Below are 23,639 nucleotides of genomic sequence, written 5' to 3'. Positions count from 1 at the left end.
GATTCGCCAAGTTAGTTTTAGGACTAAAAGGACCGATTGAGTGAAGAAGCATTTGAAAAGAAGGTGCTTCCAAAAGATCAAATGAGAATCACATCTGCAATCGTTTAGCTATATTAAGAAAGCTTTAATTTCAAGCTTGGTTGACAATAATGGGATGATAAACATTTGGAGGAACCAAAGATGAGATAAAGATTCACGATCAGATAAAGATTAATAACAAGAGTGAAGTATTTTTGGTTGTTGTTGGCATGCAAAAGGATCTGAAATAACAAAAAGGGAGGTTTGGAAACTTTCAGTTCATATCTAACTTGTTGTCCCACCAGGTCTAGTCTCCTCCACTTTTTCCAGTACAACTACAAAACACACCCAATTACAAACACACACACAGACCCACACAGCACCAAGCCAAACTAGCTGACCCTGTCCATGAGCTCAAAAGCTGTCCTACACTTACTGTACCCTAATAATAAACCCAAAAACTCCTTCATCCTCATATGACCCCATCTCTGTCTTGTTATGTCTCTCTCTCCCCTTCCTGGATGCCGTGTCTTTATGATACTTAATTTAAAACTTAGCCCTTGTTCCTTTTGATTCATTTCAAACCACTCTCTTTCTGTCTTTAGAGCCCATCTTGAAACCGATTGATCGCTGAATAGCTCCTTCCCCAATTCAAGCACTCTTCCTGATTCTGCAGTGTCCCGTCCTTGCCAACGAACCCTTGACCCACTGGCGCACCGATACAGGTGTAGTTTGATGACTCGCCCACATAGTTGTGCAGAACGCGACCCACATAGTAGTCATTCACTTGGGTCGAGTTATAGTGTGAGGGATATGATGATACTGGTCGTGACGGAGACGCGTACATGTACGGCTGCGGTGGCGGTGGCGGCGGCGGCGGCGGCGGAGATATGTGGGTCGAGGATGAACCCGACAAGTACCTCGGAAATCTCAGAGGCATTGTTGGATCTCCCATGTTGCTGCCTCCATAGCTTCCTGTGACAACTGGTTGGCAGCACCTAAATATACCAGAAACAAAACACTTTTATCTCTGAAATTTGGTTAACCCTGAAAGATAAGAAGAATCTAAGAGAAGTTTGGAAAAGAAAAATGAAAAAAAAGGACAAATTAAGAAGGGAATCTATATACCCCAAGTGAGGGGCCCCTTGGGCGGCTATGGTGTGATCGCTACGGAAGACGAGCTGACGAGCATGGTTCAACGTCTCGGTTTCCCTTTCTGCAAGCCGAATCCAACAGGCACTTACATACACACTCACATCAAATCAAATCAAGTCAAATCAATCAAACTTGCATAAACCAAAACCAAAGCAATTTCGGCAGTCCCCAACTTTCTGTGCTTGAAATGACTACGCTTCAAAGCCCAGACGATTAACAACTAGTGCCTCATCAGTTTTTGGGCCACACAAACTCAAAGACGTGTGTGTGTCTAGCAGCTATAACATTACCTACTCAGGTTCTCAAAGAAAGAAGAGAGAGAAAGAGAAAGAGAAAGAGACTAGCCTTGGCGATGACGGTTCATGTGACCTCCAAGAGCCTGAGATTTGCAGAACTTGAGGGAACAAAACCTACACTCATAGACCTTACCGCACTCTTCTTTTCCATCCCTCCCGCCGCTTTTCTTTTTCCTGCAACCTGCTCCAACCAAACACCAACCCAAGTAAAGCAAACTCCCATCACGGCCTTCTTTCCCTTCAAAACCTACTCCTTATTACGCAAATCATGGACAATAAACTCTCACGCTACAATTTAAAGAAGTACTTTTAACTTTTAAAACGTGTTTTTCCTTTGCATTGAAATAGTAGTTAGCAAAGAAGGGATAGAAGAAGAGAAGGAACAAGAGAACAAAAAAATGACAGTATTGCACTCTATTACATGGCGATTTTATTCTTCAAGTCTACGAACATATCGTATGGATTGTGATATATAGTGAAAAGAAACATGTCAAGGTTGGATTTGGAAAGTGAAATAAGTGAGATGTTTTTATTCTTCATGAAGTCGGATACGATATCACCAACAGAAAACTTTACCAGAAGAGGAGATATCTTCGAGGACTTGTTTGCCATCTCTATGGTAGTCATCAGGCAAATTGTTGAGGTCTAGGGGGTTCTCTTCTGGTCTCCTGCGAAGCATCATTAAACAAACAAAGCTGAAACGTTATTGGAGCGGAGCGTGAAGAGCAGAAAAGAGGAGAAGATAAACTAAAAAGAAGTTGGTCTGTGATATGACGGTGTGTGTAGTGGGGGAAGACCTACATGGTACCGGCAGAGAGGGAGACAGATGAGAAAATGTAGGAGGCAGCAAGCACTCTTTAAGATGGGGGAATACACATATAACCCTAAAGCTTTTTTATGAACTTGTAAGACTTTCAGTTTGAGACTGCAATATATAGGCCAGTTGAGTGATGGTGGAAGAAAAAGAGCTTTGAAAGTTCTCTATCAGTTCCTCTGCCACGCCTCTTCTTTCTCTTTCCCTCACCCCACACAAACACATGTAATAGAATGAGCAAACGGACATTTAATTTAGCTGAGTTGGTAAAACGATGTCTCTCTTGACAACTGGGTTCAATTTTACTATACTTGTAAAATTCCAAATGTATTAAATTAATGTATTAAGTGAGTGCACCTTTTAAGATATAGTCAAGAAAACTAGCTTAGAGAAAACCTAGAGATATACCTGACTGTAATAACAAAAAGAAGTTGACAGTGGGTCTCCTGACTGTATACAGATATAAAAAGATAGGGTGTGGTGAGTGCGAGAAGTGACTTAATTGGGTATTCCTAGTGTGGTCTGGTTTAGTTGAGACTTGAAATTAAAGGCTCAGATCGAGAGGGGAAGATATAAATGAGAAGGACAACGTTACCTTTATATTAATTAGTATTACTAATCCCCCTCTACCACTTTCATCAGGCTCTAGGTCCTTTGCCCTAGGACCAGTATAGCAGCAAGTGGGAAAAAATATTCAACTAATACAATAAACAAATGCATATATACATTAAAAAGGTGATAAATCAATGGCTAAATAACTTTACCCACAAGGGAAAGCAATCAAATGTACTGAAGATATCTTTGAGCATTAAAGGTTGCCCTAAGAGTGAAAGATGGCAAAGTTTATACCAGAAAGATACGAGGACAAGCATAGTTGGAAGACACACATTTTGCGTAGTTAATGATATATCTGGTCATATGGGTGTATGGTATGGCCCACAATAGTTTCAATGCCTCCTGCTGGGTGTTAAGAAATCTAGCTATGTGTCTATCTAGGGGACTTGACTTGCATAAAGAAGGGTTGCTATCAGAATCTATTATTAGGGTTTTGAATCTAAGGCATGTTGTTTTATTGTTTGGAAGTTCCTATATCTTATAGATTACATATACATAGTCCTTTTCATTTGATGAGCATACAAGTTGAGAGGGTGGCCTTGGCTTTTTCTTAAATTTTTATCATATTCTTTAATTTTTCCTCTGGCTTTTTGTATACTGCCTACTGATATATGATTTTTGGATTCAAATAATGATTCCTTCAGTAGGACGGAAAACCGATCTGAGATACAGTATAAGTCCAGTAATTGGAAAATAAAAAGTCACATGTTAATTATTTCTTGCATACATTTTTTTCCTTTGAAAAAAGCTCTATTTCATCAGCTTGTTAACTTGATTAAGTTGGAGCAGAAATATCTGAGAATGTCAAAAACATTAACTCTTGAAAGTGAGATTTAAGGGGCCATCTCGTTGACTAGCCGACTCATCCACAACACCTGAAACAAGATATGAACGTGGGAGAGAGAGGGAGACAAAGCCTAATTAAAGAGAGGTAAGCATTAAAATCAGGTGATATTCATGGACCACTCTATATACTTGAAGCTGGTTGGTTGGTTGGTACTATGAAGGATTAATTAATTTGTGACACGTTTAACTTTCAAAGGAAGAGCCAAAAGTTTCATGCAAAGACTATATCTGAAATTTTCTTGAAGTGTGTAGGTATGCATGATTACTTTTTGAGGTGGTCCATATCACAAGAATAAGCAGTAATTAAATCCATCGAACATCTTCATATGGCTCCAGAAGCTATGTCATAATCACTACAGTAAACTTTCTTTCATCATCAGGCTTAATCCTTTCCTCTATATGATAATAACTTCCTTCAGGAGCAAATTTAAATTGAAAATTGTTGGTTCTAAGTTAGCTTCTGGTCGAGAAACAGTCTAATTAAATTTTTTTTCCTAAAAAATAATATTATGGTCTTTCCTGATTTTCAGATAATTCGTTAAATTCCAGTCAATTTCTTGGGAGAAAGTGACCAAAGGAAGAGAGAAAGAATATATTTTATCACTGTCTTGGTTGGTTCAGATTGCTGTACAACCAATCCCCTTTTTCATGTCTTCTTAGTCCTTAGAAATGTAAGATCCATTTCAGTTTATGGAAATAGAGGAGAAAATTTTCTGACAAATTAATTTTCATTTCATGCGGGAATAGGAACACACTATAGCTACAAAAACAAAATCTATCTATATTGCATTTCATTGCTTGTTTGTGGAAAGTAGTCTTTGGAAGGGCACAAGTATCGAGGAAGTGATAAGGCAGCTAATCAACTTCTAGTAATTAGTGTACATTCTGTGTAATTAATAATTACAGAGTAAAAGTTAGATATCTCTCTCTAACTTTATTCCAAACATTTCGGAAATATATCTGTAATATTTATCAGGATAGCTATAAAAAATTATTCGATGGCTATCTTCACTTGTAGTTTTTCCATAAATTGATTTGTTTCAATACATTTGACTTCGTAATTAATTAGGGGCAGCATCTTAAAACGGTTTTTGTCATCTAAATTGGACGTTTGTCAAAATGAGAACGCTATCAGCCAAAGTGACAATCCTTTTACTGTCTTTTCTATCTTCAATGGTGATATTTCTTCGTAAATTAATTGCTGTTGAATGGATAAATAAATAAGTTAATTGCAAAAATTTATCAATTAGACCAAAATTAGAATAATAGAAGAAAAACAGCCAACGAATAAGATTGCTGCATTTAGCAATCTGTAAATATTTTTATAAACAATTTTTAAAATATTTTAACGAAGTTTTGATACCCAACTTAACTAAATTTTTTGTTTTAAAAAAAAGGGAAATTGAGATAATGGATAAGTACAAGTTATTCTTATGATGAAGTTCATTTAATTAGATATAATGCTTAATTTAGATGCACCTATTCGAAGGGGAAAAATATAGAGAGAATTGCAAAAATTGATTCTATCTCTAATTGAAATATATATGCTCTATATTAAACACAAGAAAAGCATAGTGAAGCTTTACAAGTGTTTTTTCTTTGTTGATAACATTGGTCCTCTCTTAAATCCCCAAGTGATGTTTGTTGCTTACCTTTAATGGGTTTGTTGTCTCATTTGTCCATTATTGATAAGAATTTTATCACTCTTCATTCTTTCTTAGTTGAAAAGTTCATCTACATCATCGACGATATTTGAATCCACACTCTCGTGGAGTAAAAATCACATCCTTGTTAGTATTATAAGAACCTTTATTAATAATCAACCTTTTTCACACGTAATTTATAATAGAGTGAATGGCACCAAAACTTTTTGCATTTTTTCTGGCAATTGCGGTGCAAATGTGCATCGTCCAAGCCTTTATAAGTGTCCTTCGTGCTTGCTATTTAGTTGTTCAAAGATTAGAAGGAACGGAAATTAATTAAATTAAGTGGAAATTGATAAGCGTACGATGAAGTCTAGAATAAGCATTAATTAGTATATCCTTCACCAATGAAATTCAATCGTAACACAGTTAAGCATTAATTAGTACATCACTTCACCATTGAAATTCAATCGTAACACAGTTTAACATGAATTTAATCGCAGCATACCGCTGAAATTCAAAATATATATATATATATATTCCGTTATAATTAGAATTTAAACGCAACACAGGAATTGATCAAGTCTGAAATTTTTTTTTATTTGCCTGACAAGCTAAGTCTGAAAAATTACTAGATTGTTTTATCTTGCATCACATAAAGTCTGAGAAGTAGTCATATTTTTCATAACACTTTATTGTATATATAAGTATACTAATATTACTAATCGTCCGTCTTGAATTACTTTTGTCGCCGGCCGAGTCCGGGAATTTTTTTTTTTGGTAAATAAAACGAAGCCTCCAAGATATTTACTCGCCTGACTGCTTGATTATCTGAAATTCTGAATATAAAAGTAACATGAATAAGAGAAACTAAAATTTGTAAAACTTCATATTCATCATATAATTTAAGTGAAATAAAAATTATAATATTTTCACAAGAATGTGGATGCAAGTAACTTTAGGTCGTGGCTGAAGGAAATTTTAGAAGAAAAATAAAATCCACAGCGACATCATCATTCATCATTCATTTATGTTTTAGAGAAATACTACGATGTACCAGCAAAATGAATTTTAAATAGAAAAATTCTTGAAACTAGATCGTCAAAAGACAAAATCATATATAGCTAGAAAAATATGGAAGAAAATAATTATAATTTTTTAACAACAAATTATCGATCATAAAGTTTAATAATGATTAAGGAAAAGGATGGAAAAAATTAAACTAATCAATGAATTAACTTTTTTCCCCTTTCATTCCCTAGGGGTGGAGTATGTAGCTCCTAGGTTGGCTGAATGGTCTAATCTAGCAGCCCAAAAGATGTATTAAGAACAAAACCTAATAACAAAGCCATGAGAATATAGGCCCGGCAGCAACAGTCGGCTTAGCCTTCACTAATTGAGTGAGTCCAATCAAACCTTAAAGCCTATCCTACGAGAAGGACACCTTTCCCTACATCATGCAATAATGATCACATCCTCATTAATTAGATCAACCTTTGCTTTTTACTATTTACTTAATCAATTATAATCCCATCCCACTCATTTTATAATAATCATGGGGCTAAGTTAGGAAATTATTAGTTTTAATAGAATCATTATTCCCAGAACGAAACTCTATTAATATGTATAATCAATATGATTAGTTTGAGAAAAAATTATAAATTTGAGAGACCAAATAAATTAAAATCTTATATTTTAAATCAAAATAAAACTTTTAGCTAGCTTCTATAATCTATAATTAGGATGGAAGGGAGTATATCATAAGAATTATTTATTCCGTGGATGCAATCCTATTATCGGGGACTCATGCAATCCCATTGGAGGACCATATAACAGCATAGCGCGTCACTTTTTTTGTGGTGACATGAACAATTAATTATGACTATTTATTTTGTCATTTTTGTTACACGAAAGATGACTATTTTGTCATAAACTTGTTAAGAAATGCTCAATATATATACACACACATATAAAATCAACCTCAACAAGGATGATTGTGAGAGTTCAATTTTTTTTTTTTTACCTCGTAATATACAGAACAATCCATTTCAAACTTGTCAATCCAAGAAGGACGAACCGATTTCGTTAGAATTAATGATATCTTCTCTAGAAGGACAACAGTTAAAAGAAAAAAAAGACTTTTTCTTTGTTCTTTTATTACTAAAATTTATTGGAAGAGATCCAAATATTCTTGTTTCATCCAAAAAAAAGCTTGAAAATAAACAAGAAGAAAGACATAGTATGGAAAAAGCAGAAGCAGAGAAGGCGGCATGATTGGTTATAAGAGAACCAAAAGAGCAGCAGGTGGGAGGGTCATGTGTGAGAGAGCAGAGAGAGACACAAGACACAAATGAAGTCAGAGGAACCAAACATTCTTGTTGGCGTTGCGGGACACTCCAGACACTCTAAAACCCTAGTGACCACACAAGCTAAAGGGGAAGAAAAAGCCTGAGAGGCTTAAGCTGAACCCTAAGGCCCCTAGCTACGTCTCTCACAAGAGCCCCTATACATTGCCCTACCTCCTTTTCCATCCTAGCTCTATTTATTAGTATATTACACATCCACATCCATGATATAATAGAATTTACATGCAGAGATTTTTCTCAGACACTCATTAATAATACTGGGCTTTCTATTATTCACCTCTCATAATCACGCTTCTCAAAGACCCTCCTCTCTCATGCAAACGCTCAAAAGAAACAGTACCTATGCATGAAACTTCAGAAAACAGTTCTGCGTGAGAGCCTCTCTAGTCGTACATTTATTATTCACCGTGATCAGATATATAATATATATGTATTTTGTGAGAGAGAGAGAGAGAGAGAGAGAGAGAGAGAGAGTTTTTGTGCTTGTGTGTGAGTGTGACAAAGATATAACGTAGGGTTAGCAGAAAGAAGTGGGAAGGACAGAACAGAAGTGAACAAGACCAATAAAGAAAATTTGGTGGGGATGATAAGTATCCATAAGAGGGAGAGGGAGGGGGAAGGGGGGAAGAAGGATTGATGATATTATTTCTTTTCTCTGTCTAACGCGTGATCATCTCTAGTCTCTACACAAACCAAAAGAAAATAAAGAAGTCCACAATATATTTGATTTCGTTTCAAATGAATGGTCGTTGTCTTGTCTTGAATTTCGTTTTAACGCGGAGTTGTTTCCATTGGTCGGTTCTGATCTGCTTCCTTGTCCCTCTTTTTCTTATGCAGCTTTTGTTTTTCTCTTGGGAAGCAGGTTTTGTAGGCATAAATGGTAATTTCACTCTAACATTCATTTCACACTTTCAGTACAATTCCTAATTTCTGAATCTTATGTTTAGTTTAAAGTCATTTTTGGTATTCTTTAGCTTCAAGTTTATCGATGCTTTTTTAGTTAAGAGAGGTTTTCGCCTGGCACATAACTTTCAGAAAATTGAAATGTGAGCGAAGTATGTTCTAAAAGAATCACTAGCTAGTATGAGTGTTAACTAGTGTTTGATTTGTTTTTAGCTTTTTGGTTCTCTCCAGAATATATATTGTGACCTGTTTCGATTAAAAATTAACTAGTAACCTATTTGTGTGTTTATTGCGCTCCAAAACACATAGAAATAAGAATAAAAACTTTATTTTAAGTTTCCTACGAATTCCCATCTCCTTCCTGCTAAAAATTCTACACCAAATAATTCCACAAACTAAGCATGCCTTAAAGTTGAGGAATGGAATTACCTAGCTATGAAAAATTGAATTGCTACTATTGCTTGATCTCCTAAGAAAGCAAAATACCATTTTGAGTAATTTTATCCCAAACATCTTGAACTGTACAAAATTTATTGAATGTACAATTTAATTAAACATAAAAAATTTCTACCCAAGAAAAATCATATCATTAAGGAATAATGTAGTTTACTGAAAAGCCGTCTCATTCTAGCTAATGATTTTTTCATTTGCGACGACAATAATCAATAATCCTATAAATTATATAACAAAATATGAATCATGATAACACGAGAGAAAATGAGAGAGAAACTGATGAAAAATCTGAATGTTATTTTCTTTTAATCAATAATGGAGTACACCTGTCTTTATAACAAGAGGTAAACATAATTTAGTGCCAGCTCTAATGTAAATTTTCCTAACTAAAACATTTATTTTAACTCTAATACATGACAATGGTGAATATTCCTTTTGGTACTTAAACACCATTGAAAATGAGTCCTAAGTAGCAGCCTTATAACTTGAGTTAAATACGAAACTGTTGCATCCATGTAAGCTGGGCCAGGAGGCCCTGGACAGATGACTTATAAGTAGAAGAACCCGTGAGAAGATAATTATACCATACAACAAATAACTGTTCAAATGAGACTATACTCTTCGAAAAAGTGTAGTTTAGCCACACTGTTCAACGTTGTACACCCTTTGGACCAGACAACTAAGCCTGGAACTGTTCAAGTTCAACCAGAGTGCAGGATATTGACCTTAAATTATTTATGAGAGCTCCGAAGCTCATGCATGCTTGCCTGGCTAGCTCAGTAGAAATTTCTGGATCGAGGGTTCCGACAACTGAAGACAGTGTCTTGTAAGAAGTGAGTGTGTTCATGCAGTGAAACTCCATGATAGGGCTCTCGTGTTTTTCCCCTTTTTTCTATTTTGGGTAGGGTTTTAACATGGTCCACCTTTGCGTTTTTGTATGGTAGCAAAAGTTTAGTTAATTTCTGCTGCCTCCTTCACTGAGGGTTACTATTAATGCTTGCAGAAGTTAAAGTGCCTCTTAAAGTGCTTTGGCTCAACCATCAATATATTTCATGGATCGAGATATGCTTGAGTGCTGCTTCCTTTCCTTCTTCATCTGCTTTGGCATATTTATCTGCTCCTCTCAGTTTGCATGTGTCAATTAATTCACTTTAATTACAGAGACCATCTGCACCAGGACTAGCTAGGCACAATTGGGCTTCCGAAATATTGACATATTTGGCCAAGAATTATAATATGTAACCACATAAATATCACACGTTAATTCAGCATTAGTGAGCAGAAAAAAACTGATCAAGAAGAGCCAACTGTTCCAAAAAATGTGACAATTTTAAGTCATCATTAAAAGGAAACTGAGATGATCTGGTCTGCTATATATATATATATATATATATATATAGGCGCTAGCCGAGTTTAATTTGCAAACTATACCACAAACAATATGCTCTTCTTCAGGTTGCTACATATGCATGAAGAACAGTAAGCCAAGCATATATGTCATGCATAATATTAAAGTAAAATCCATTATGATTTGAAAGAGTGCAATAGGCTGTGTTTTCTACTATCCTAGTCGTTAGAATTTAAAGAAGCAACATATATAATCTACACCCCTATATATGTCTTCATTGTTCTCAATAGATGACTTGTCTCTTCATCAGCAGCTTGTTGCGGAGACTACTTTGAGTTATCGATATGATGCAAATTATAGATCAACTTTCCATTGTTACGCCAGAGAATCCAATTTAGCAGCGTCATTTAAATATATTAAATCTCAGTCATCGGTTGGTGATAGAGTCATTGCAGGGTGTATAACAATAGCCCTATTGCAGTACTAATGATGAGTTTTACTTTTCTCTTTTTCTTATGGTCAAGGTTCAGAATGCAATATTTCATGCAACTTTTTTAGTGAATTGCTGGCACTATGTATGTCACAGAGAGCAACACAGCACCATTGTTCTCTCTCTCTCTCCCCCCTCTCTGTGATCCCGAGAAGCATTAAATTCTCATAAGTCAGGGAAGGGGAGAGAGAGAGATACCAAATTGATCTGTTTGTGTGAACGTGAATCACAAAATACCAAGTCATCTAAATGGCTTAGTTTTGCTTTTGCATTGGATGAAAATTTATAAAAGAGCTTTAATTTCTGCTAGCTGACCGGAAGATAAATATCAGGAAGAAGTAATTGAATTCGTTGAAGTTCAGAAAGTAGGAAATGAATAATGAGATAGGAGCATTCTGAAACGGAAGAATTGGGGAGGAAATGTTTGATTGGATTCTCTGTTGATAGAATATGACATCTGATATGGAAGAAGGTACTTTTACTGGGGATCAGCGTTCATCATCGCCCGAAAATTGACCACTTACTGTCTTTTATTCATGTTCTTTTGTCGGACTTGATCATACCAAGGCTTTGTGCTAATAAAACATCCACTTCTTTATTCAGTCTTTTTAAGGGAAACTCACACATTTCAATAACAACCCATCCCCAAGTCCAGAAAAATTTTTAAACTGACAAATTATAACTTATGGTTATATATAGAACAATTAGATATTTTAAAAATTGAACTTTTAAGAATAGTATAAGCATAAATAAATTATTATTGATGTTTTTCAAAATTATTTTTTATGCTCTGCGGTTATAATTTATTGTTTAAGATTTTAAAGCAGTTTAAAGCTATTATTATACACATAACAACAATAAATATAAAAATAAATGATAATTTTACCATGTGAATTGATATTTTAATATTTTTCTGCGTCAACATATTAATCGTTTTTGTTATTTCTCTCTTCTAATTTTTTGCTACGTTAGAAAGGTCGACACTTTTAAGTTTTAAGTTCTATTTACATATACCCGCTTTTACAACTTGAACAGCCCCTACATGACCTGAACTTCTGATTTTTGGCCATATGTTGTTTTGATCGGCCAAACTTTAAAACAAAATCTAGGGTTAGTACCATCATTAATACCTAATCTCATTTAATTTTGGTTCTTAAAATTTACAACAAGTGATTTTGGTCCCTAAAATAAATAAGGTTTCCAGGACTAAAAACACTGTTCTAAGGACTAAAAATCTTTAGGTGAATCAAAAGAATGTTAAATTTTACGGACTAAAACCAATGATATTAACCCTAAAATATATCACAAAAAACATAAAAATAAGATAGTATCTTTCATGGCATATTAAACACAACGTTACCCAAAACTACGATTTTAAATTTTTGACCGGAGCGAGATTTCATCATCTTTCATTTACCGTCCTTCATTCTTTCGAATATTTTCTTACTCTATCAAATACATCCTAACAGCCTGCACAACACAAAGGAAAGAAACAGAAGAAGAAAAGGAAGTTATCTTTAGTTTATGTTTAAGATCAAATTTAGTTTTGAGTAGGCAGGTTTTGCTTTCAAATGCCGTGAGAGAATTGAAAAGGATATGTGTGTTGCCGTACGTAATTGTGGAAGCATGTTGTCACCCTGAGATCACCAAAATCGTTTGAACAAGCCATAATAATATCCCAATCTGATCACAAAGTGCCATCCCAAGACACATATTTCTCTTGTATCATACATAATATAATAACTATATATAGTGAGCAAACTGGGTTTAAATATGCTTTTTAGATTGGGAAACATTTAGTTGATATCCAACTTGTTGTCGTAGCAGCACTAGTTAGCCTTTTGGCGCAGTGAATAGTACACACTAATTGAATACAAAGCCCACTCTTCTTCTTTTAGCTCCCAGCCAAACAATAGGAGGATATCAAAAAATTCAAAAGTTTCTTTCAAAGCTCTTCTTTCTCATTTATGTTTCGTGGCAATATAAACCAGTACTATATAATAATACAAGTAAATATTACTGCTATTTTAAAACATTAATATGAACAATTTTTTTAAAATATATTGTTTATTACAGGGGGGGAATAAATCTTGTAATTTTAGGAGAAAACTCATTCCAAACATATAGGAAGAATCAGGATGAGAGAAAATGACAGCAAAAAATTTGTAATTTTATATTAATGAAGGCTTAATTAGCATTTTAAAAAAATTATAGAAATATGTTGTCAGTGCTTCTTTGTTTTGGGCAAATATTATTAGCGCGACTTTTGTGTGTTACAAATTAAAGGTGCTTTTGCCCAAAGATAATTTTTACAATAATGTAAAGAATTTAAATGTTTTAAAGTCATTAATTAACTGATATTAGAAAGAAGGACAATACTTACATCAAACTATTTATATTTATTACGTCAAGTTCTCTAATCACACATAATTATATCTCCTATTTTTAAAATATTAGTATTTGATAGTATTTAATTATAAATTACACACGGCTATATGTGATTGGAGAAGTTAATGTAATGGATATAGGGAACTTGACTTAAATTTTTTTCTAGGAAAAACTATGAATATCCATATTCAACGTTTATGGTTTCTTATAATTATGTGGCTGTGTGTTAGTCTTTAGACCGTTGAAATAGGAAGCAATCTGTAATCTTTATATTCACGGCTGCTTATATATCACATTATTTGGGAAAAGAAAACACCAAATAAAGATATTACATATAATTAAGTATTGATCAAGATTATATGTGAATTCTCTCACATTAGCCAAAATCATTGTGTCACTCTTTTTAAAGTTCATATATGTAGATAATTAAATTTACAAAAAAAATTACATTTTTTGAGTTATCAATTTACTATTTGAGCTCTTGGTGGCTTTAAAATAATTAATAAGGTAAGTCTTCTTGTTTTTTTTTTTACCAACAATTAATAAAACGAGTGTAAACATATTGGATAGAGATCTAAAAATAAATACTCATCCGATTTTAAATATAAGACCCTTATTCTAGTGTGTATAGGATTCTTATATTTAGGACTGGAAGAGGAGGAGTAGATTATTATGTATATTCATAATTTATAAACTAAGTGAACGAGGTAGAGATGCTAGTCAAAACGAACGTGCTAGAGACTAATGTGCCATTGGTATGATGGGGGGAATCCACAAATCAGTTAGGGGAAAGAGGAGAGATCATATAAAAATATTGGTTCTGACAAATTCCATTTTACGTAGGACATAGATCCTCTGAATGCAATCTTCTATTCAATGGAAATTAGATTCTTACTTTACATTATCAACAATCTTCTCGAGATCCCCAACGCATCTATATGCTCCCCTTTCCTATCCCTCTTAACCACATCTACTCCCACTTTTGTTTTCAATTGGAGGGAGTTTAGTCACCCATTTCTGCCCATTTTTAATAAATATAATAGTAAGAAAAAATAATTAAAAAATTTTTCACTTCATTTTTTTTTATTTTTAAATCGAATTTATTTAAAAAAATTTATTTCCCTCATATCCAATAGACTCTTAAAGCTCAGGCTCTTGCACTAATCAAAAGTATAATTTTGATAAGCATTTGTTTTTGACTGCGGTGAAACTTTCTGTGACAAATAAGCACGAAAAAGATTTAAAGCTGCCAAAACTACCTAAAGAACTATCACTTTAATCATTATTCTCTTCAAGTACTTGCTGGCAAAATAAACCCAAGCTTATCTATATTAGGTTTTCTATGTTTCAAAATGATTCTTTTTCCTTTTTTTTTTGGTTTGTTTGTTTGTGTATGTGAATTGATGAGGTTGGCTTTTTATTTTATTTTTTTGAAAAACTTTACTTATTTAGGTAAGAGCAGGTTATAGTATTTTTGCTAAGTTAATTAATTAAATAGGAAAGGAGCAATTTGAAAATAACAAAATTGGGACTGTAGGGTAACATGTGTTTGTGGTTAAGTGACATGATTACGTTTGTGGCTAATATGTATGCGTGTTATGGCTAAACAAATAACTAAAGGAGGAAGGGTATTCATTCCACAACGAAGTCGAACCAAGGCAACATATAGTACATTTTGGGCTTCTTCTGCATAGTTGGTCCGATAAAACAATCATTAGGCTAGCCCAACAGGCCCATGTTATGTTTAGCCCGAGCCCAAACATAATCAGAACTTCCAAACGAAAATATTCATGCAAATGAATCTAACCGTGCAAAGGCATCAATTCAAAGGGGCAGGTGATTGTATGGGTTCTGAAAGCCTTATGACTTGGTTACTTCATTTGGGCTTAGTCCCCTTTCTTGCACCAAAAAAGGGGCAAGTGACGATAGTCAACCTCTTTGGTTGGGCTTATTTAGGGTGAAAAGGAGATTTTTTTTTGCTTTTTTTTTTACCAGCAAGAAGCTTATTTTTGTTACAAGCCCGATTGCAAGATGATCACCCGTTTAGTTGGGCTTAACTTCAAAAGTAGCTTATCTGTTTTAAGCTGTTAGACAAGCGTTGGGAGAGAAGCTGCATTTTGTAGCTTATTTTGGAGCTTATTCTACTTTTCACTGTTGCACATGTGTCAGAGTTCCCCCCCTTCTGACTTCGGCTGTATTAACACATTTCCTCAGTTTGTTTCACTTCCTCAGTTTTGTTTCACTTCCTTAGTTTTTTTCCACCCCAGACTCTCATACCGCTCCCACATCCTCCGTTATTTTTTTTTTCATATTTCACTTTATATTTAGATTACTCCTCTAGTCCTAAATATAACACTCTTTTTATAGTGTAATTTACAAATTACACTATAAGAGGGGTCTTATATTTATGACCGGAGAAATATTTTTTATAATTTTTCTAAAGTTTTTAAATTTAATTCACTCATTAAATTTGACTTTTCATGTTAAATTATTTTAATTTCATTGTATTATGTAAAATTAGTTTTTTAATCATGTTTCATTATTTATTAAAACTCACACTCATTTTGGCATTTTACAACCAAATTTACTTTTACTCAATCATAATCTAAACAATCTTTTATCGATCTCACTTTTACAAACCAACTTTTCTGAACTCCAATCCAAACACAATTCAGCTTATCTAATTTAGCTTTTACCTAACTTCACTTCTTCATAAACTACTTTTTCAATCACTAATCCAAACGGACCCGTTATAGCTTATTATAATGATTTTAATAATATGGAAATTTCAGTCAAAAAGAACTGTACCAATAGAATGGCTGCCGTGAAGAATAATTTACAAAACCAATCTAAAAATAGATAAATTCTTTAAAGTATGATCAATTATACGATCAGTGTTTTATTTTTTTAAGTATCATTGGCAAAAACAGGCCATAGTTCTAGTATTTACCAGGCTATTTGTCACTATAACTAATGCATATTAGGATTCTAATATGAAATATAAAAAAGTCTTTAAAACTTTGAATTATATATATATATATTTAAGAATAACTAATATGCAGTTCTTTATAATTTCAACTAATTTTTAATTCAAGGCCCAAAAATTTTTTTAATTATGTTTTTATAGGTTTTTTTTATAAGGTCCTTATACTTTTACTTATTTTTATTCAGGTCACTGTAGATTTTTTTTATTAAGTTCTTGTAGTTTTATTTAATTTTTTTTAATCTCTAAAGCTTTTTATTATTTATTTTATAAATTATAATTATATTCTTTTATAATAACTTAATTTTAATATTTTAAAAAATTTGAATCAAACATATATTTATATTTATTTTATAATCACAATTTTTATTTATTTTTATATTTATAAAATTTGGATTATAATAATAAAATTTCTAACACCACAACTGAAGTTAATTTATAATTAATTATTAATTATTTAACTAATTTTATAATTATATAAAATTGATTTAAATTTATTATTAATATTTTATACTTTATTATTATTTTTAATTAATTTTATTTAAATTAAAAAATATAGCGGCTTGATAAAAATCAAGTCAAATGGTAAGGATCTGATAAAAATAAAAACAAAAACATGAATTTAAATAAAAACAAGTAAAAGTATAAAAACCTGATAAAAAAGAAGAACAATTTGATTAAAGATTGGTTGCAAATTAATTATTCCTGTATATATATTACAACTTTCTTTCCTCCCCCATTTTTTTAACAAAAGGAGTCGTAATTTTTAAACTTGATAATAAACACTATTCAATTTGTTAATTGATGAGTTCTTTCCTTCTTCTAAATTTACTTAACAATGATATATCAAATAATGATTAGTTAGGACTTATAAATATATTTATACTACTTCCAGCCTTTAATATAAGAGTTATAGCTAGATATATAATTCAAAGATATTGAGAAAGTTATTTAAATTAATTATTTATGATAAATAAATGTTATTTTTTTATAACTATCATTATCAATGATATGTATTAAAATTACCTTTTTATGAAAAATTTTTAACATATGCAATCACTATGAGGATTAGTTGAAAGTAAAATGAATAAATATTAAAAATAAAGTAGATTGATATATTATATTTATGATCAAATTAAATTTTCATCTTATATCAAAAATCAGGTAGGATCTCTTTTCTTCATATTCTTCCTCTTCCCTCTTTTACCTTCCTCCTTCCGCATCACATGTGACCTAAACCCTCCATTTAATAGCCTCGGATTCTTGTCTCTTCCTTCTCCAATCCGTTATTATCATGCTTCCATTCTACGATTTCTTTTTTTACACCTTGGTTAATTATGAGATGCGTTGGAAACATTTATTTGGTACATTGATGATACACCACAAATTTTAGATCTTTTTTGAGCCCCCAGTAGTGGTGGTGTATAATTATAGAAACAACTGTAATTTCTGGAAGCTTATTTGCCTTTTATGATTAAACTAGACTAGATATTTCAGCTAGATCAGATGAAAAGAAACACTTGATTTACTTTAAGTAAGATCGAAGGCTGGATGGAAAAGTGTGTATGCGAAGAGCTACTTAAATTTTGGCGGCAATGTTCCAAATTTCAAATGGCTATACAAAATATAACTCGAGCGGGGAGGTCCCCTATCTGTCACACAATCACATAGCTTAAAGTCTTTATATATATGTGTGTATATATATTGTTAATATATCTAAAGGTTTATACAAACTTTGATCCTTCAAACATGCCTTCATTTTGATTTTGGTTCCTCAAATTTCTTTTTATTTATAACATTGGTCTTTATAATCTAGTAAAAATTTGAACCATTTTACCTCTTGAGAGACCAAAACTTATAGTTTAAAACTTAAGGGGCTAAAACCAAAATGAGAGCAAATTTGAAGGAACAAAGATTATATTAACCATATATATAATTACTAAAAGATTCTAATAACCACAAAAGATATCACGACAAAACTGCTACAAAAATACACAATAATTGACAGTTAGTTTGGGTAATATTTGACAGTTAAAAACTGTCAAGTATATCTACGTCATATATTTAGATGACTAATATTTGACGGTTATTAATCTTCAAATATTTTGATAATATTTGACGGTTCTTCAGTTAAAACCCTCAAATATTTTGGTAATATTTGACGGTTTTTTCTTAAAACTATCAAGTATTGTAGGAAATTTTTTTCAATACAAATACTGCTTTGCCAGTAGCCCCCTACAATTATGAAGCTTCATACAAAGCAATATTATTCGACAGAACCAGGCTAATATTCAAACTGATAATTCAGCTACATGAATGTAATTAACCACAAGTATCAGGTAGAAATTTACATGATATACATATTAATTAATAACAAACCAAATTTCATATTAAATGAATTTGTGTTAAGACAAGTAAAAATTCTGGACAAATACAAAAAGCAAAAGCAATGAACCAAAACCAAATTTGGCCAATTGCCAAAAATCACAACAAAGTTGTTAAATGCCAAAAACTAACAATATAATATATTGAAACCAAAGTTGTCTTCTACTTTCCTATCTATTTTGCATAATATAATGCAAATTTCAGTATAAAAAATAGCAACTGCTTATAAAAATAACTACTCCTCTGATCTTAAATATAAAACTTATTTTGTAATGTAATTTATATTATAAAATGAATATTATATTTAGAAGAAGAGAAGTAACATCTTTTGAAGAAGATTTTCCCTCCCTCCTTTGAATCAAATTTCCCATTTTCCAAATTTCAGAGATAGACGGATCCACTATATATGTAATTATTATTCCTCAAAAACGTGCCCTTTTCCTTTCCCTTTTCCTTTTCCTTTGTTTCAGCAGCCTAATGATCATAACATGTTACCCTCCTGTGTATGCTTGTTTGATATTTAAATGAAATGGCCAATAAAATAAATCTGAGAACAATAAGATTAAAATATACATAATATCCCATCAAGTTTACGGCGGTACTACGTACAAGTGAAAGAGTCGGTAATTATTTAGTGAAAGAAGCATAGGATGATAGGATATTACTCCTTCGGTTGATTATTAATAGGATATTTTTAACGGCTTTAAAGATGAATGCAATTTGTTTTATGTCCCTAAAATGTTTTGGTCTTTTGAAGTATACCTTAGCAGGGCTTAAATAAATTTTTAATTTGTCAGGAGTATTTTCGGAATAAGCACATTAATTATTAGCAATATTCCACAAAATACCTTATAAATTAAGATATAAAATTTTCATAATATTTCTTATAATAGCAAACATGACGAATTTTTGCATACAACTTAGAGGAGACTATAATTTAGCTATCCATGCAAACTAACACTGGATTCGAGGTTAATTCTCCACCTGGGGATGAAATAGCAGACTACTTAGTTGTTATTACCTCTGATCTTTATCTTAATATAAAATCTAGTTAACTAATTTAGATATTTAAAAAAATTACTAAATTACTTAATTATGTTATATGATTTTTCTAAAATACTTATATGTATTATTAGATTATATATCAATTCATAAGCGGGACAAATTAGTTTGGAAAAAAATGACAAACATATATTTTAAAGTAATTTAATAACTTTCTTAATTTGTTTCAAATTGGTCAACTAGATGTAGTATTATTGAAAGAAAGTAACTAAGATAGTCAAAGAAGAAAGAAAATACCAGAAGTGAAGAAAAGAAAAGAAAGAACGAAAATAATGTGAAGACAAGAATAAGAGGGGAGGCAGGTAAATCAGTAAATGGGATGGTGGGAAAGGGAAGATAGCAAAAGGCGTAGTTAGTTAGGGATTGTGTGGGATTTATTGCTGTTAATAGCAAAATACCGCAAGCAAAGGCCAATTCGGTAGCTGCACCAACCTAATTTTTGATGCCCCATCGCGTCCCCATCAAACCCATAGGCTGCTAAGCCCCACGTTGTTAGCTCTTACCACGTGTTTACCCTAATTGAGAAATTTGTTTTTATTCTAAATATAATACTCGTATCTCAATTTATTTTTTTCCTCAGAATATTTATGTTGACTATATATTAAAATATGTTTCTTTCAATAAAAATAATTATAGATATATTTTAAGAGAATTAATATATGTTTGTTATAAATAATTTATTTAGTAATTTTATTAATTATTAATATATGTTTACCTCCTGATTTTAGGGTTGAAGGGAGTATAAAATTTGACTCTAAATAAATAAGATGCAATTTTTTCTAATTAGATTAATTATTTCTTCTGATAATTCTCCTATTTATTAGGGCATTTTTATCTCTATATATTAATTTTCAATGTTTGAATGTGGGAAAGATTTTGAACAAGCATCTCAATTCTTTAAGTATTTATTACAAATAATTATATTGAATATTTTTCTAATTGTAACAACTCACTAAAAGAATTTTTACTCCAGCAAGTACCTATAATACATTCAATTTCCAAAATCTTACTCCCTTAATCCTTTATATATATATATATATATATATATATAAACAACTATCATTTTTACTTCGTCTTTGTTTATAAAAAACATTTGTAAAATGTTTTAAGTTTTTTTGGTTAGTTTTCCATTTTGTCCCCATTTATCACTTGTTTTTAATAATAATTAATATATTTATTATCTTATTTTTCAAAGCATCTTTCTCTTTATTTTAATAATTTTTTTTATTTTTCTCTTATATTCTTTCTTTATCATAAATAAAGATATCGTTAAGAAAATTTTTTATAATTTTGACATATTTATTAGTTTTAATCAGTTTTAACTAGCTTATCAAATTTTTTTTTATAGATATGGAGGGAGGGAGAGCATAACATGAACATTTCTCACGCTGCGCGTTGTATCGGTCACTTTTAACTTGTCTATTCACGCTAAAATTCTTCCATGAAATTACGAATTTTTCTTTGCGACGCAATTTAGAATTTTGGCCCTGTTAGAGTTCTTTTGGGGTAACATTAAAAAAATAGAATTTAAATTGCATCTGTCCCCAGTCCTCACCACCCAATTCTTTATGGATTTATTCCACTCATTATCCCCTCCTTTTTCATTATTCTTTCTCCATTTCTATACCTTTTTGGCCCCAAAAACCATAGAAATTGTATTTTCTTTTATAATTAATATAATTCTTTAAATTTCAAATAATCGATTTTGATTTTTAAACAGCAAAATTATCTTTATAGCTTAAACACATGTTAAGAAACAGGAGTCTTATCTCTCTATAATTAATATTGGCAGGAATTTAAAAGCTCAAACCCAACCCTAAATTGAATCTATTTATCATTGATTTAGGAGATGTTTGAAATTACGTTTAAAAATATTTATAAGAACGTCTCACGTAATCCTTTTATGATTTGATATAGTGTTCTTTGGATAATTTTAATAAAACATTCTATCCATTTTTTTTTTTTGCCAAAAAACATTCTATCCATTTGAGTTAATGAAAATTAAAAAATCATTCTCAATAAGATCATTATATTTATATACATATAATCTTTGGTTTCTACTTTTGGAAAATAAAAAATCCTTTTGAAAAGATTTCAAATGTCAAAACCGTTGGAGTAGTTTGTTTCCCTTCCCAAAGTCAATTTGCAATGCTTCTCTATTTCAAAAATTAATCTGAATTGCTTTTCAAAAGTTATATTTATTTTTAAACAAGTCTCAATTTTTTTTTTCAATAATAAAAATTAGTTTGGGTTACTTTTTAACCCGCTTACCAAGCTGGTATTTTTTAAAAAAATTATCCAAATATAAATTTTGTAACAGGAGCTAATTTTTATCAAATTTAATTTTAATAACTAATTTTTTATTATTTTTTTTTTACAAATCGAAAATTAAACACGCCAATGCTTCTGAGCATAGAAAGGGAGAGGGATGCATGTCAGCATCACTAAAATTTTAAATTGATGCCACTGCCGACCCGATCCAAAAGTCCGTTTCCATGTAGCATTGGCCAAGGACAAAAAAAAGCAAAGACAAAACTAAAACGGGGGGAGTGTGCCACGTGTAGGCCTGACGTAGCGTCTTTGAATCCGCTCCTGGAAAGCTTGTTCTCACCGGACCCGTCGATATTTAAGATTTTTTCTTCGAATAATATTAATTTAATAGTATGTTACTCTATTAATTAACGTTTCATACCCTGCGAAAACCCCTTTCGTGGGTGCGAAAATCGATGTCATCTCCCGCTGGAGGCACCGCCCGCTTGAACAACTGTAGATTAAACAAAGCAAAAAATCTAATCTAATAGCATAATTAATAGTACATAGTTGCCAAAAAAATAATAAAATATATAACTAATAAAGAAATGTCTATATTTAATACCTAATAATATTTTGAATAAGATTATTTTTAATAGTAGCAATGGCCATCAATATCCGTAAACATCTTCTAATTTTATCATGTTTTGGCTATATTTTGAAAATTTATATCTTTCTCATATTCTAACTATAAAGATAATGATAAATCCTTGTAACATAACAGCACAAATTATACTATTAATTACAAATAAATATACATTATATATAATAGAGTAGACGTAGAATTTTACTTTTGATTTTATTTTTTAGGCATAACGACCACTCTCATTTTTTTGAATGATATAATTTTACTATATATAATAGAGCAGACTTAGAATTTCACTTTTGATTTTATTTCTTAGATATAACTACCACTCTCATTTTTTAATGATATAATTTTACTTACAAATTTTTTGTAATGTAATTTTACCCTTCACCTTGTTCTATAGGTGCATCAAAATTATTAAAAAAAAAAAATTGTGAGTGACGTTGCAGCAAAAACATTACAGGTAAAAGTACACTACAATAAATTCAAGGTCCTGAATACATTTGAGGAAAAAAAAAGATAGAGGTAACATTGTACATTTATCCTGTACAATACATTTTTTTGGAATTAAATTAATTTTTTATTATAAACTAAATTAAAAAATAAATCGTTCTTTATTTTAAGGATTATTGCTACTCATCATGCGAAAATTTTCCTATTCGCAATTAAAATCGTTGGTATGTTGAATTTTTAAAATAATTTTAACGTTTGAAATTTTATATAACCTTTGGCAAAAAAAATTCGTTATAAATTTTTTAACTCTCTGAGTGAAAATATCTCTTCCAAAATCTAATGTCAACCAAGACAAACTGAAACATATTCAACGCAATGTCATTTTAAAAAAAATAAAAATATAAAATATAAATAGGATTAAATAAATATAAGCAAAGTGTGGTGAGCACCTGCTGTTCTAGCCTTCCTCTCTTCCGCACTCCTTCCATCTTCTTCGCCTCTCTCTCGCTCTCTGTTTTTTCATTC

The 23,639-nt window shown here is 31.5% G+C and overlaps 1 protein-coding gene across 1 annotated transcript; it reads right to left on the bottom strand.

The window, feature by feature from the left end:
* Window positions 1-619: 619 nt before the first annotated feature.
* LOC114725845 (zinc finger protein JAGGED-like) lies at window positions 620-9,971 on the bottom strand. Its single transcript, XM_028912415.1, has 5 exons — window positions 9,877-9,971; window positions 2,046-2,137; window positions 1,519-1,653; window positions 1,147-1,234; window positions 620-1,016 (listed from the first exon to the last, which is right to left on the bottom strand). The coding sequence occupies exons 1-5, from the start codon at window positions 9,969-9,971 to the stop codon at window positions 620-622; spliced, it is 807 nt and encodes a 268-aa protein (XP_028768248.1).
* Window positions 9,972-23,639: the final 13,668 nt, after the last annotated feature.

This window comes from Neltuma alba, unplaced genomic scaffold, assembly GCF_004799145.2.
Source record: "Neltuma alba isolate B1F8T4 unplaced genomic scaffold, ASM479914v2 tig00012284_pilon, whole genome shotgun sequence".
Lineage (NCBI taxonomy): Eukaryota > Viridiplantae > Streptophyta > Magnoliopsida > Fabales > Fabaceae > Neltuma > Neltuma alba.
Note: the sequence above shows the minus strand (reverse complement) of the source record. Positions and strands in the feature narration are given on the sequence as shown.

Bases quoted from the DNA above. Each gene is read 5' to 3' on its own strand.
- LOC114725845 (XM_028912415.1), bottom strand. From the start codon at position 9,971: ATGGAGTTTCACTGCATGAACACACTCACTTCTTACAAGACACTGTCT. The intron at 1,654-2,045 runs GTAAAGTTTTCT...GTTTGGTTGGAG, and splicing joins CGAAGATATCTCCTCTTCTG to CAGGTTGCAGGAAAAAGAAA. The intron at 1,017-1,146 runs GTATATAGATTC...TGGTATATTTAG, and splicing joins CAAGGGGCCCCTCACTTGGG to GTGCTGCCAACCAGTTGTCA.